This window comes from Panthera uncia (assembly GCF_023721935.1).
Source record: "Panthera uncia isolate 11264 chromosome D3 unlocalized genomic scaffold, Puncia_PCG_1.0 HiC_scaffold_8, whole genome shotgun sequence".
NCBI classification, from domain to species: Eukaryota; Metazoa; Chordata; class Mammalia; order Carnivora; family Felidae; genus Panthera; species Panthera uncia.
Genome location: NW_026057586.1, coordinates 64,735,400 through 64,748,805, shown reverse-complemented (window position 1 = coordinate 64,748,805; position 13,406 = coordinate 64,735,400). Strand labels below are relative to the sequence as shown.

General features: G+C 55.4%; 1 protein-coding gene across 2 annotated transcripts in view; it reads left to right on the top strand.

The window, feature by feature from the left end:
• The window catches only part of TXNRD2 (thioredoxin reductase 2), a 53,532-nt gene that overhangs the window by 37,851 nt on the left and 2,275 nt on the right, over positions 1 to 13,406 (top strand). The window contains exons 12-17 of one of the 2 annotated variants that reach the window (XM_049620582.1): positions 4,654 to 4,790; positions 7,932 to 8,027; positions 8,340 to 8,432; positions 10,025 to 10,096; positions 10,274 to 10,371; positions 12,122 to 12,330. In XM_049620582.1, the coding sequence (XP_049476539.1) occupies positions 4,654 to 4,790; positions 7,932 to 8,027; positions 8,340 to 8,432; positions 10,025 to 10,096; positions 10,274 to 10,371; positions 12,122 to 12,245 (620 nt within the window). In that variant the 3' untranslated portion in view covers positions 12,246 to 12,330. The remainder of the gene's footprint in view (positions 1 to 4,653; positions 4,791 to 7,931; positions 8,028 to 8,339; positions 8,433 to 10,024; positions 10,097 to 10,273; positions 10,372 to 12,121; positions 12,331 to 13,406) is intronic. The other variant, XM_049620584.1, reaches the window with a different exon arrangement.

The following is a 13,406-nucleotide window of genomic DNA, read 5'->3' as shown; positions in this document are numbered from 1 at the left end:
GGTCCCCCATCCTCTTGGCACTGAGCTTCAGGCTGCTTCCTTTACACGCTGGCTGCGCCTGTCTGATCAGAGCCCCTCATTCGCGCTGTCATACTCCTGCTGCCACTTAAATCTTACCTCATTACACGGATTGCCCTTCACTCGTCGGAACGTGTGCTCCAGGCAGGCGTGAAATTGGAGGGAATGCCCGTTTTCACATAACGGGGTGAAAGACACGCATGAAACTGCATGTGTCCAGTTGTCTGCATCCCTGTGCCCAGCTGAGCAGGTAGTAATGACCAACAGGCGCCGTCTGGGGGGTTTTCGACCTTCAGCCTTCTCCGGCCTTCTCCAGCTGGCTGGGTGAGCATCGTGGCCTAGCTGCCTCCCCCGGGCCAGCAGCAGCAGCTGGTGGGACTCCAGTGCAATGAGGGAGGGCTGGCCTGGTCCAGCTGCACTGAGAGCTCTCAGGCTGAATGCAGCTTCTTCTACCACTTCAGCACCCTGGGGTGTCCTGGATGCTGGGCACAGGGAGGGAGGCACTATCTTACCTTGGTGACACCAGGGCTCACGTGGTACCCTAGAGGGACTCAGGCCAGTGGGCAAAGCTGGGTCTGGTGAAGGAGGCAGCTTCAAGGGCCCATCCACATATTTATTCGCACATTGCCTCTGAGGAGGAAGTGAGAACATGTTTGCATCTAGAATCTTAATGCCCTGATTGTGGTAAATATGATGCAGTGGCATTCGCGTATCACATGAGAAGCTCTTACTTACAAGGCAATGAAGTTATGGAGATATGTATAAATGAATGAAAAAAAGGCAAGGAACTGGCAGTTCACAAAAGGAAATACAGCTAGTAAATACGTGGCCAAAAGTACTTAACTTTACTGGTAAATGTACTGGTAATCAAAGAAGCGAAAGTTAAAACAGCAGTGGGAGTGAAGGAGCAAGCCCAAGAAGGAGCCATCTGTCCAGGCACAACTCCCTGCCCTGCTCCGAGGAGGCCCCACCTGGCTGGCCAGCCTTCCTCTAAGGACCTGTCCCAAGGAACTAAACCAACATTTGGACAGACCGCCGTCTCCATCCCAGTGGTGTCCAGGGAGCAGAGATGTGGGAGTCAATCCAGGGGAGCCACTCAGCAGTGCTCAGCAAACCTGAGCCAGGTGCCAAAGAGCTGAGGCCCCAGGGAGCAATGGATCCCATTGGTCATAGAGCGCATGGCCTCCTGGGGGCGGGGGTAAAGCACCATGCATGACACACAGGGTGATACAGATGGGGGGATGCCATGGGGGCTCCCCTCTCTCCCCAGATCGCCTGAGGAGTGCTACCTTTATTTTTGCATAAGAGGGAAATGGTCAGGGAGAAGACTTTGCACGGTGCCTGAGTCTGGCTTCTGGTCATTTAAGTCTGACCTGGACTGGGCATTTTCCATGGGGCCAGTGCTGCCCTGCTTGCATGGCTGGCCACTGGGTCCCTACCCCAGCACCTCTGACTTCCTTGAGGGCTCCAGGCCTGAGCTAAGTGGGGTCCGCACACCATCTGACTGGGCCCCTAGCCCTTTTGGGAAGACATGATGGCTCTGAGCACAAGGGAACAGAACTTCAGAGGGTCATGTGGGATGTCCCTCCCTCCTCCATGACCCTTGTCCACATTGTTTGCTCAGTGAGGCCCATGTCCTGGCTGTGGCCCCATGAGGCTGACAGGGCCTCATGAGCTATGACCACATAGCTCAGGGGCATGGCCCACAGAATGGGGTGCCTGGGTGGAGCTGGGCCCCCTGCCAACCCCAGGTCTCACCCCACACAGGCCCAGTCAGCACAGCTTCCAAAACCCAATGTGCCAACGGCTGCCCTTTTAGGGCCATTTCTGTTTGGCGCAACCACTCTCTTCCTTCACTGTTCATTCCCAGAAACATCAGTGGAGTGCCTCCCACAAGTTGGGCATATTCCTTCTGTCTACTCCACTCTTGTTACTCCTTTTAAATTTATCTTTATATTCTTGAGATCTTGGATGTGATTAGGCTGGCATCTGGGAGGTGTGTGGTTACCATGGTTACCATAAGGCACAGGAGGAAACACTTCTGACCTCCCATGACCGGCCAGGCAGGAGTGCAGCATGGCTAGCCTTAGAGCAGGGTGGTCTGCAGGCAGCCAGCTTTACCCTCACATGCTCCAGCCTCAGCCTGGAGCCATCACCTAGAGGTCGTGGGCCTGGTGAGCTGCTGTATGCCCTGCTCCCCACAACTGGAGGTCTGGGGAGGAGCCTGAGAGCTGAGCTATGAGTCCCCTACCTGCAGAGCCCCTCAGCCCATCCAGCAGACCCCCACCAGGCCTCCCCACTGGGCCCAACTCCTTCCTCACTGAGGCACAGCACATTCCAGTCCTAGATGCACAAGAGCTCCCAGATGCCAGCTGGATCCCCTACTCGGGAGTCAGGCCTGGGCCCCCACGCTGCCTTATGCAGGACAGGACACTGGCCAGCATGGCATGTTGCACTCTGCATGCTCACCGGTCTTCATTCACATGACTAGTGCCGGTATGGATGCCATCAGGGACCTCTAGGGCCTTGCGTCGCATCACGTGTGTCTGGTATGCTGGGTAATGGGTGTCAGCCCGCCTAGCACCTGATTCCTGTGGCCAAGCAGAATGAAGAAGCTGGAGCCGGCTCCCCATGAACTTGAGAAGCACGGCTTAGTTGAGTTTTTGTGTTTTGACTTCCCACTCTGGGAGAGCAGCTGGAGACTTAAGGTTTCCCTTTCACAGAACTTGGTCTTCCAGATGTTCAGATTGGCACCACCCACTACCCGACCTCTCGTGTGTCTGAGCCACCACAAGCGGTGGGAATTGTGCCTCTGAAACTGTTTATCATTGCCTTCGGGAGACACCCTGAGCCTCAGGGAGCTCCGAGGGGCCGCCGCTGTCCTCCTAGAGCCTGGCGGGAAGAGCTGCATTTGCTACCTCCTGGCTTAGGAAGGCCACCTTGTCTGAGTTAGGGGAGAAAGGGGGCTCTGCTGGCAGCTTGGCTGTGACAAGGCCCAGGGCTGTAAGCATATGAAGGCTGGCAGGGAGGCTGCTGTGCCGCCGTCCCCTGCCCCACTGGCCTTTGCATCTAAGACTTGCTCGTTAGGATTAGCCAAAATGACTGCACTTGAGGACAGGGATGATGTGTGGTTTGGGCTCTGCCTTGCTGCCCATCTCCATGCTCAGCTCTAGTGCTCTCAAAGCTGGGGATGTACGCTGGGCAGTCGTCACAGGCACACGAGAAGAGGAGCTGAGGCTTATAGCGTCCAAGGCCTGGCCTCTAGCCCCACTCACTCAGCACCTGTGCTGGCTGCCAGAGAGGGTTGGTGGGACCTGCCCCGAGACCCTGAGCAGGACATAAGTTTGTGCATTCTCGCCACCTGCTCTGGGGGACATCCTGCTGCCAGACTCTGGGGACAGGAGGCCATAGCCTATTCATGCAAACACAGTCTGGTGGCAGGATGGAAAAGCATAAATCCACCACAAAGCACCATCCTGTCCCTAGTATGAACTTGTGGGAAGAGCACCATGCAGGAGGGTGGGGAACCCTGGGATCACAGAGAGTGGAAGGGAGGGTGCCCTACCCCAGGAAGGGCCATATGGGGACACAGGAGGCTTTCAGCTCACTTGGGGCCCACAGACACGCTCCACAAAGACTGAGACACATGTGCACCTCAGCCTCACTGGAAAATGCATGCATATTACAGGAGCCACGGCTTCTGGGAGAGACCTGGGTTGTGTATATTCCATGTCTTCCCCTCAGGGCACACTGCCTTCAGAGGCTGCGTGGCCCTGTCATGTTGTCTCTGCAACCATGGCTAGAGTGACCTTTGTTCATACTGTGCCATGCTATAAGGTGTCCAGGCCTGAAGTAGGCTAGCTCCCTGGAGCTTGGCCTCTGCAGTAGGGAAGGGTTGAGATCACCGTACAGGGCTGGGGCATGCATCATTCTTGGGTTGTCGCTGCTTCTAGACTTTTTCTGTGGTCAGAGCCATAGGAACTTGGTATTTAAAAAAAGAAAATGGAATGAGTAAATTCCACATTTAAATTTGACGTTATGAGGTTTTAACCACTTTGAATGGCACATCAGATCTGTTTCCAGGTTTATTTATTGTTAGAATATAATCCTCTTAGGACATACAGTGGAAATATGCGTTGCCATAGTCTCTTGAGCAAATTATCTTTGTATGTGCTTGTATCAACTGCCTATCCAATTAGGCCCATTGGTTTCAAGTTGTTTACAAGTTACAGGGACTTTTCTTCCATTTTTTATTTTTTGTTGTTTGAATATGTAAACTGTGTATATGATTAAAAAACCAAAATTGTATCACAGGCTATATTCAGAGAAGTCTTGTCTCCATCTCTGCTTTCTCTACCCTTTTTCCTTCCTTTCTGTTTCTTCTAGTCCTTCTTCATCTTCTCGTTGCTTCTTTGTGCAAATAAGGGTGAGGTATGTGCATATGTGCACTGTGTATGTGCGTGTGTGTGTGTGTGTGTGTGTGCATGTGAGGCTCACAGAGGCCAGGAGCCCCTCGACACTATTGTGCTTCATGTTTTACCGATTCCAAGTGGGCATTCTGAGAAGTATTCTGAATAAACCAAGGAGTCTCAGAACTGCTGAAAGTCTTTCAGCCTTGCTCTTTATTTCCTTCAGGTCGAATTCCAGAAACCAGAAGTCTGAATTTGGAGAATGCTGGAATAAACACCAGCCCCAACAGTCAGAAGATTCTGGTTGATGCTCAGGAAGCCACCTCCGTCCCCCACATTTATGCCATCGGAGATGTAGCAGAGGTACAGCCTGCACCTGCCACCTGGCCTCACCACCCCATGCCCCCACCCCACTGGGCCTCCGGGGCCTATGAGTCTCCCAGAGGCTCTGGACCAAACCCCAGGTGCCATTAGACTCAAGTTCTGGGAAGGATTGGGCATCAGCCTCTGCTTGCTCGAATGCTCCTCCTTTCTGTGGAGAGGGGATAGGAAAGCCTTCAAAACTGAAAGCAGATTCCTGTTGTGAAACTCTGAGGGAGGGGCATCTGTTCACACACAGGGCCTCAACTTCCCCAAAGATGGGCTGGTAATACAGAGCCTTGGGGCTGTCCTGGCCCCACAGTACCAGGCTTGACCTCCTCACCTCAGTTTGCCCTCTGAACTGTGGGTGGGTCAGTACCCTCCCCAGTTGGGCTGTCAGATGGGGGCAGGGCACATGGACGCAGCCCCAACTCACCGCCTGCCTGCTGCTCCCCTTGTGAGTCTCTGGTGGAAGCCCCACCCCTAGCCTGGGAGGCATCTTGTCAGCGCCCCTCCCTTCTTCGTGGCCTGTGGCTGGTCTGTTGTGGGATCCCCATGTTCCCAAAGCCTCAGGAGTAGTCGACCTGTCCTGCATATGTGCAGCGTGTTCTAAGGAAGGTGGCTCAGGCGGGGCCCTGGCCAAGCCTGAGAGTTAGATGCTCCAGGACCCCAGACCCCAGCAGGCCTCTTGGCAGCCAGACCTGCCAGCACCATTGACATGTTAGTTTCCTGTGGCTGCCATTACAAATCACCACGAACTGGGTGGCTTAGATCAACAAAAATGTATTCTCTCACATTCTGGAGGCCAAAAGTCTGCAATCAAGGTATGGGCAGGGCTCTGCTCTCCCCAAAGCCTGTAGGAGAAGACGAGTCCTCATCCCTTCCATCTTCTGGTGGCCCTGGGAAGTCCCAACTTGGAGCTACAGCACTCTGTTCTCCTTCTGACCATCTTCATGTGTGTGTGTGTGTGTGTGTGTGTGTGTGTGTGTGTCTGTTGTTTCTTTCTTCTTAGGACCCTCTCATTAGATTTTGGGTCCACCCTAAGTGACCAATCCTAAATGATCTCAATTCTTAACTTATATTTGCAAAGAGCCTCATTTCCAAACAAGGTCCCATTCTGAGGTTCCAGGCAGACACGCATGTGGGGGATGCTATTAACCCATCATGATGTGTTCTGGCACAGCCACTTTTCTGAGTTCTGTGGCCACTGCAAGAACAGACAAAAGTCCTAGCCCTCATAGAAGTGACATTCTGGTTGGGGTCATAGATGACAAGTAAATAAGTGAACCATTTCAGGTAGATGTCAGAAGATGCTTAGTGCAGCAGTCCAGGGACACCTGAGGGAGGAACAGAGCCAGCTAGAGGACCCAGGGGAGCTCAGTGAGGACGCTTGTGCCCATCTGAGAGTGTAGGCACCACCCTGCCCACACATACCCCAGAACCCACTTTGGGAAATGCTTGGGGGTGGGGGAACCAGTATCTACAAGTGGGCCCCTGGGTGGAACATCCCAGAGTTGAGGGGGTATAGGTGGCAGCTATCCCCAGTGCTGCAGGACCATCCCAACTTCAGCCTCTGCCATAACTCACAATGGGCAGGTCTTCTGGAGAGCTTGGCACAGAGACCAGAGCGGGAAGCCATGCAAGGCTGGGCCTTCCCTTTGTTCCTGAAGGACCAGCCTACCCATCTGGCATAGTCTTTCATGAAGACACCTGACCCCATATAGACCCCTCCTTCTAAGACAACATGGCCCCTGGCATTCCCATGGTACCAGAAGGGTCATCCACTAGCTGTGGCCAGTGCTGACTTGTGAGCCAAGAGGCTGCCACTTGAAGCTGCCCGTGAACCCAGACTCATGAAATGGTTCGTGGGGAGCAGACTACCAGATGGAGGTGGGACCCCGGGGACAGCTTGCTGGAGCATGTGGTCAGAGCTGCGGCCACTCCTCACAACCAGGTCATCTCTGACCATCTAGTCAGGCTGCTGGGATGGACGGAAGTGAGTGGCTTCACATGCCCACATGACTGGGCAGCGTTGTTGCTCGTGTGATCTCTAGTGGTTGGGACATGGCATTCTCTGGTGGCACCTTCTGTGTTCATCCTGTGTGCTGCACCCTAAGATAACACTCATGGTCCTGGGAGAGTGCCTTGTGTATTAGACCGTGCTTTCTGTGCACCCAGGAGCCGAGCGAGATCCATGTGCAACAGGGCTCATGCCGACATAGCGGAAACCATAGTATTTCAGATTGTGTTGCCAGAAATACATAGTGCACACAAAGGCAGTATCTATTGAAATATTAAATCTACTCAGTTGGAAAGGTCATTCTGGGCAGTCAAAAGAGTTAACACCCCAGTGGTCTGGCATCCAGCGGGGAAGAGTCCAGCAGGCGGGTGGGGCAGCCATTGTCTAGTGCGATATTGTGTGCTGTGCGCATGGACGTTTCCGCAGTTAGTCAGGCCCGGTGGAATGCACGGGCTGCTTTCACAAGTTTATCTCTGTGGATCTCTATTCATTTCTGGAATGTCAAACAACATCTGCATTTCCTGCTGCTACAGAGGTGATTGGCAGCCGGTCCCAGGCTGACGCGTGCAGGAACACTGGGGGCTGTGCCACCTCCTGCTCCCCAGGCAGGACACACCCTGGGACAGAGGGGCCTCCAGCAGCACGGCATTCTGACTTGGGATCTGTAATGGACTGTGACATGCAAGCCAAGCTGCTTGTCAGGAGCACACGAAATGCTTCCAGGGCCCATTTTAGCCTGAATCCCAGTTAACGTGAATGGTTGAACAGTAGCGGGATCTCCTTTGAGCTTTGTCATGAGGGCAGCTCTCCAAGGCCACCAACATGAAGAAGGGGTTCGGAGAGAAGCTGTGCACGAGTGTGGGCAGCACAGCTGGGTGCATGGGCAGCTCACCTGCTTTTCCAGGGAAGGGGGTCATAACTACAGGTGTGTTCTTAGAGCAGAACAGAGGGAAGCAAGCCAGAGAACAAGCCAACCCCCAGGAGCCCTGGGGCCCAGAGGCAAACAGCCTTTGGAGGTTTCTGAAAGGGGCAAGCTTCTCTAGGAAGGCATGGGTGGTGGTGAGGGTACTGCACAGACTCCCTCAGACATGCCAAAGTGACCCTAGGCTCCCTCCTTACATCAGGGGCGGCCCGAGCTGACACCCACGGCTATAATGGCAGGAAAACTCTTGGCCCGGCGCCTGTGTGGTCAGTCCTTAGATGTGATGGATTACAGCAACGTGAGTACCCACTGCCCTTTAGCATGCTAAGTCCAGCCTGGAGACGGCCGCAGTTCTTTCCGGGGGCATGGTGTGTGTGTGCACATACATCTGTGGGAGTGCATGCACATGTGCCTCCACGTGTGCACGCATGTGAGCTTTAGCTCTGAAGGTGTGGCCCAGGAACAAATGAGGGTGTCCACCCGCCTTCTTATGAGCTGCCAGCCAGCACATCTGAGGACCTAGCCTGCACTTGCTGTTCTTGTGTCCCACGGCAGGCATCTTCAGTTTTGGGTCCCCAAGGGTATAGGTCACTTAAGACCTGCTTTCCAGGTGCCCACCACAGTCTTCACCCCGCTGGAGTATGGCTGCGTGGGGCTGTCAGAGGAGGAGGCCATGGCTCGCCACGGAGAAGAGCATGTGGAGGTAAGGTCCCCGAGGACAGAGGGGGGCCAGGACATCATGCCTGTGTGGCGCTCATGCCCTGATGACGGCCTCTCCCCGACAGAGGCCTGGTGAGCCAGCAACAGTATTGGCCTCCCTGCTTTCCAGGGCCTGAAGTTTGGCAGGGTAGGGTAGGGGGGCCCCGAGTGATGGCTGAGATATGGTATGAAGGGACATGTAGGGTGGGATTGCTGGAGGAAGCCCCAGAAATGAAGGCACGTTTGGGTTGTGGTCCCCCTCACAGGGGCATGTGTCTCCCTCCACCTGGAAAGGCTTCTCTTACCCTCTGACCTTTTCCTGCCCTCCAGCTGCTGCTCTCCACCTCCACCCTGCCCCACCTGGCCCTGCCCTCGGGTACCTCCACCTTCCTGCCACCCCTGCCTTGGTTCCTTATCTGAGATTCGTCCAGCGCTCACAGACCCCCAATAGCCCAGACTTAGGTACTCACCCTAGAGGAAGGCTGCTTCTGGAATCTGTTCAGCTGGCCTGCTGTGGCCTGGGGTGGCCCCAGGAGGTGCCCCAGGTGGCTCAGCAGGATGCAGGAGCCTTTGAAACCTGCCAGGCTGTGCATGCTTGAGAGCCTTCCGTGTGGCTTCATCTTGCTACTGCAGCAGCTTGCAGATGGACCAGGAGAAACCAGACCCCGTGTGGCCACCACTGTGGGCCTGGTGTCCTTCGGGAATGAGTCACTGGGTTCCAGGGCCTGCCCCTTGCCCCAGCGCCCCGGTCCCCTCCATCAACGGGCCATGCTTGACAGGCCGGCCTTCCCCCCAGCACTGTATTTGCTATTTTTGTTTGATTCATCACAAGTACATGGGGACATATGTTCATGGCATTCTATAATGTTGTTTTATGTTTCACAATGTTGAATAGCCAAATACCCTTTGTTTGTTTTCTTTTCAATTCTGTCTTAGTTAGAACAATATTCTCTGAAGTTCCATTAATTAATAATGGCTGTGCAGCACATGTGAGCGCCCCGCTCATTTTTTACTCGGCCGCAGCCCCGAACACGCTGTCGAACCCTTCTCGGGTGCTGAAAGCCTTTGTCCGACAGCTCCAGTGTGGCCCGGGGGCCTCCCTACATCTGCCTCCCTCCCTTTGCTCAAGTGAGGGCCCAGCAAGCACCAGAGTGCCCTCAGGAGGCCAGAGAGCCACTGGGTGGGCTGGACATCCCCTTCCAATGTCCGCAGTCACCCCGTCCACTCTGCAACATCCACCTGGTGTGTACTCCTGGGGGCACCATGTCCTATGTTGAGCCTCGGACTGTGACTTGTCACAGTGGACCGCACTTAGCCAATCTGGTGCCCACTTTGCTACTGTGATCGGTAGGGGCCCAAGAGGGCCTGGATTGAAGAGGGTCTGTCCTGCAGACAGTGTGGCTCCAGCCACAGTCTACCTTTGTGTGGGAGAGAGAGGGGTGCTATCCATGGCCAGCTGAGCCATGTCCTTGCCCCAGACCACAACCTGCAGGCCAAATGGGCAGTTCTGGGTTCCCACCACGTCCACACAGTTCACTGGGCCTGTAAAATGCCTATGAGGCTACTGACTCCAGGAATCGTTATCTTGTCACTTAGGTTTATCATGCATATTATAAACCACTGGAGTTCACAGTGGCAGAACGGGATGCATCCCAGTGTTACATAAAGGTAAGTGTCCTCATGGGCCTGGACTGGGGCATGCCAGGAGGTGAGAGACAGGGAAAGAGCTGGCACCCACGGGTGGAGAAGCTCCATTCAACCACCCGTGCCCCCAAGGCAGGGCCGCGTGTGCAGCCCTGGGGTCTTGTCTCCAGCCAGGCTGACAGTTGACAGTGTGGCTTTCAGATGGTGTGCCTACGGAAGCCCCCACAGCTGGTGCTGGGCCTGCACTTCCTCGGCCCCAATGCAGGTGAAGTCACTCAAGGATTTGCTCTGGGGATCAAGTAAGTCCAGAGAAATGTCAGCCGTTGTGCGATGCCCAGACTGGTGTCCCTCCGAATGTTGGTGGCTCTGCAGTTGGAAGTCTGCCATGTTGGTGTTGCTTTTATGTAGCATTGTACGTGTTTTCAGCAGAGCGTCTCCTAAGATGTGGCACGTCGTGTTACATGAGAGGCAGCCAGGCCACCTGGGGAACAAAGGGAGAGGCCCATGTCCCTGATCACCCAGGGTGGTGGTTGGGGGTTGGTCACAGTTTGGGTCTTTTCTACTCAGAATGAGCAGGGTTGGGGCCCTTCTTCACATGGCCAAGCACCCAGTCAGTAATGAGCGAGGTTGACGAGAGCTGCCCCAGGGCCAGCATGTGTTTTCCAGAGCTGGGCCTTGGACACAAGCTGTGCTTTGTAGGGTCCCAGGTCCCCAGGCTTGCCTGGAGCCTTTGCTGATGGAGTCTCTGGGTGGAGGTGAGTTGTCTGGGGCAGTGGGGTGTGGGGCTATCAGAGGCAGGAGGGTAGAAAGGTGAAGCGGCAGTGAGGGAACCGGGAAGGGCTTCCTGGGCCGCCTGGAGCCCCATATGTGCTTGGGGCTTGTGGCTGTGGCCAGGACCCAGCCTTGGAGCTTGAGGGGGGGGGGTGCAGATAGGAAGTAGGAAATAGGAAAGGGCAGGAGCTAGAGCGGCAGGGCCCATACCCAGGAATGCTGATGGGGCTGTGAGGGTTTAGTACAGATGTCCTGGGAGTATTGAAGCCACTGGGTGGGCCAGGCACCTGGTAACAATAATAATTATAGGACAGAGCCAATAGGAAGATCAAGAACATGAATGGGCAAGTTACAGGAAAAGGAAATTAGTAGAAAAAGTAGAAAGTTGCTGTGTCTCATTTGGAATTTTTAATATAATTAAAACACCAAGAAACCATTTTGGCCAGTGAAGGTTTGACACCGTCCAGTCCAGTGGTGATTGTTTTCTAGCATCTGCAACTGGAGATGCTGAAGGTTTGAGCAAATTGGTGGAGTGAGGAGACCCATGTTCAGACACCATCAAGAGGAGGGTGTGAACTGGACATTCCCACTGGGGGCCTTCGGTCCACATTTGAAATGCACACACTTGTTCATGTCAGATATTCTAACACATGTGCAGAGACAGAAGAGGGTTGTTTGTCTCAGCCTTGTCTGTGGAGAGTGGAAGCGCCCTGTGGGGAGTCCACACTTCCTGTGCCTCCGAGGAGGTGGTTGCTGTGCCTGGGGGGTGGTCGCTGCTGAGGGTGCAGGGGAGCATGTGTGTGAGAAGAGTGCTGACCAGAAGAGCAAGGTGAGCAGGACCGGGCAGGGGGCTGGGCCGGTGCAGGCTACAGTAGTAAGTGGGCTCAGGCTCGCCAGAGCAGGCAGGTCAAGCCTCACCTTGGCAGGGAGAGGGAGCAGGCCCACAGAAGAACTGGCTGGAGCCATGGGCCAAGCTGGGATTGTGCCCGGTGGGCTGGGAGCAGCAGGAGGCCAGGATGGAGTGAGGGAGGGAGGGGTAGGTAGGAGGTGGGCCTGACGTGGAGCCGCTTGGCATTTGCTGGGAGACACGTGGGTGTTGGCAGCCGTTCCTGGCCACTGGCTGGGGAAGACAGGGTGGGGGCCAGGACTGGGGAGCAGCGAGGAGACTGTGACTTGTGAGGCCCTCCCCTGGGTGACATCTTCAGAGGGACGGGATGCTGTGGACATGCCTCCTTGTGCTGACTCATCGCCTGAGTCCCTCCGTCCCCCTGTGTGCAGGTGCGGGGCCTCCTACGAGCAGGTGATGCGGACGGTGGGCATCCACCCCACCTGCGCTGAGGAGGTAGCCAAGCTGCGCATCTCCAAGCGCTCGGGCCTGGACCCTACCGTGACAGGCTGCTGAGGGTAGGCAGCCATCCCTGCCAGGCCAAGGGCACACGGCGTGCCTGCCGCCCCCACAACCAGGCTCTTTTGAGGCTCAGATCCAGGTATGTAGCTCAGGTAGGCTCTGTGTTTAAGGATGGAACAGTAGTGGGGGGGGGCGGGGGTAGGGTGCCAAACTGCTCTCTCTGGGTACATGGGAGGCTATGCCTGCCATGCCGCTTCAGACATGTGAGCCCTGTGCCCAGGCCACAGTGTCTGAAGAAACAGGGCTGGGAAGGAGGCCATTTGAAGGCCCCACCCTCCACAGGGCACCCCCGGACACTGGCCTGGCTGCCACTGCTCCCCAGATGCAGGAAATGTCTTGAGGCTGGGCTCACACCACAGGAGGGGCATTGGGTGTGGAAAGCATCCCCGGCTGAGCTCAGTGGGCTGCCAAGCAGGAGGAACGTGCCTCCCTCCAGTTTTGCTCAGCGCAGAGCAGTGCCGGCTTGTTTCCCTGTTGCCCAGAAGGTGGAGATGCTGCCTTGAGCACGGCAGTCACCGCACATCTGGTTCTGTTAGGGCTTTTCAAAGTCAGGCTGGGAAGGTGGCAGCCGGAAGCCTCGGGGTATGTTCATCCCAGCCCTCTTCTGAGGAGGAAGAAATTAGTGAGACCCTCCCTGACCCCTGCTAAAAGGTTGCATGTGGTCAGCGCCTATTCAGCTGTCGATGTGAGAGCATCCTCGAAGCTTCCACGGCCTGGCCTGGGGTGTCTGCTGTGGCTGTCAGCCCCTCCTGGGGTTCAGCTCCTGAGAGCTGATGCAGACTATAGACTGAATGGGGAACACTCCACAAGATGCCCTCAGGCAGGCCCAAGGGCTGAGCGGTAGCTGAAGGTCCCATGGATTCGGGGCGCAGGCCCGCAGCCCCCCAGCCAGGGCTGCCCTTGATACAAACAAAGGGTATCCTGAGGAAACTCCCACCAGAATATCACACCTAACAGAGCTGTTAAGAGCCTGCCATAAATTTTTATCATTTCAAAATATTTTTTGACAGTACGGTGTCCCTGTGACGCATCAATCGGGGAGGGGGGTGTGGGGGTAGGGGTTCTCCCCGGGGCCTGTTTCTCCTCTGTTCCCAGAGGGTCCCTGTGTGTGGGCACCGGAGACGTGGCCAGACAAATGCAGGGATGGCCTGACTA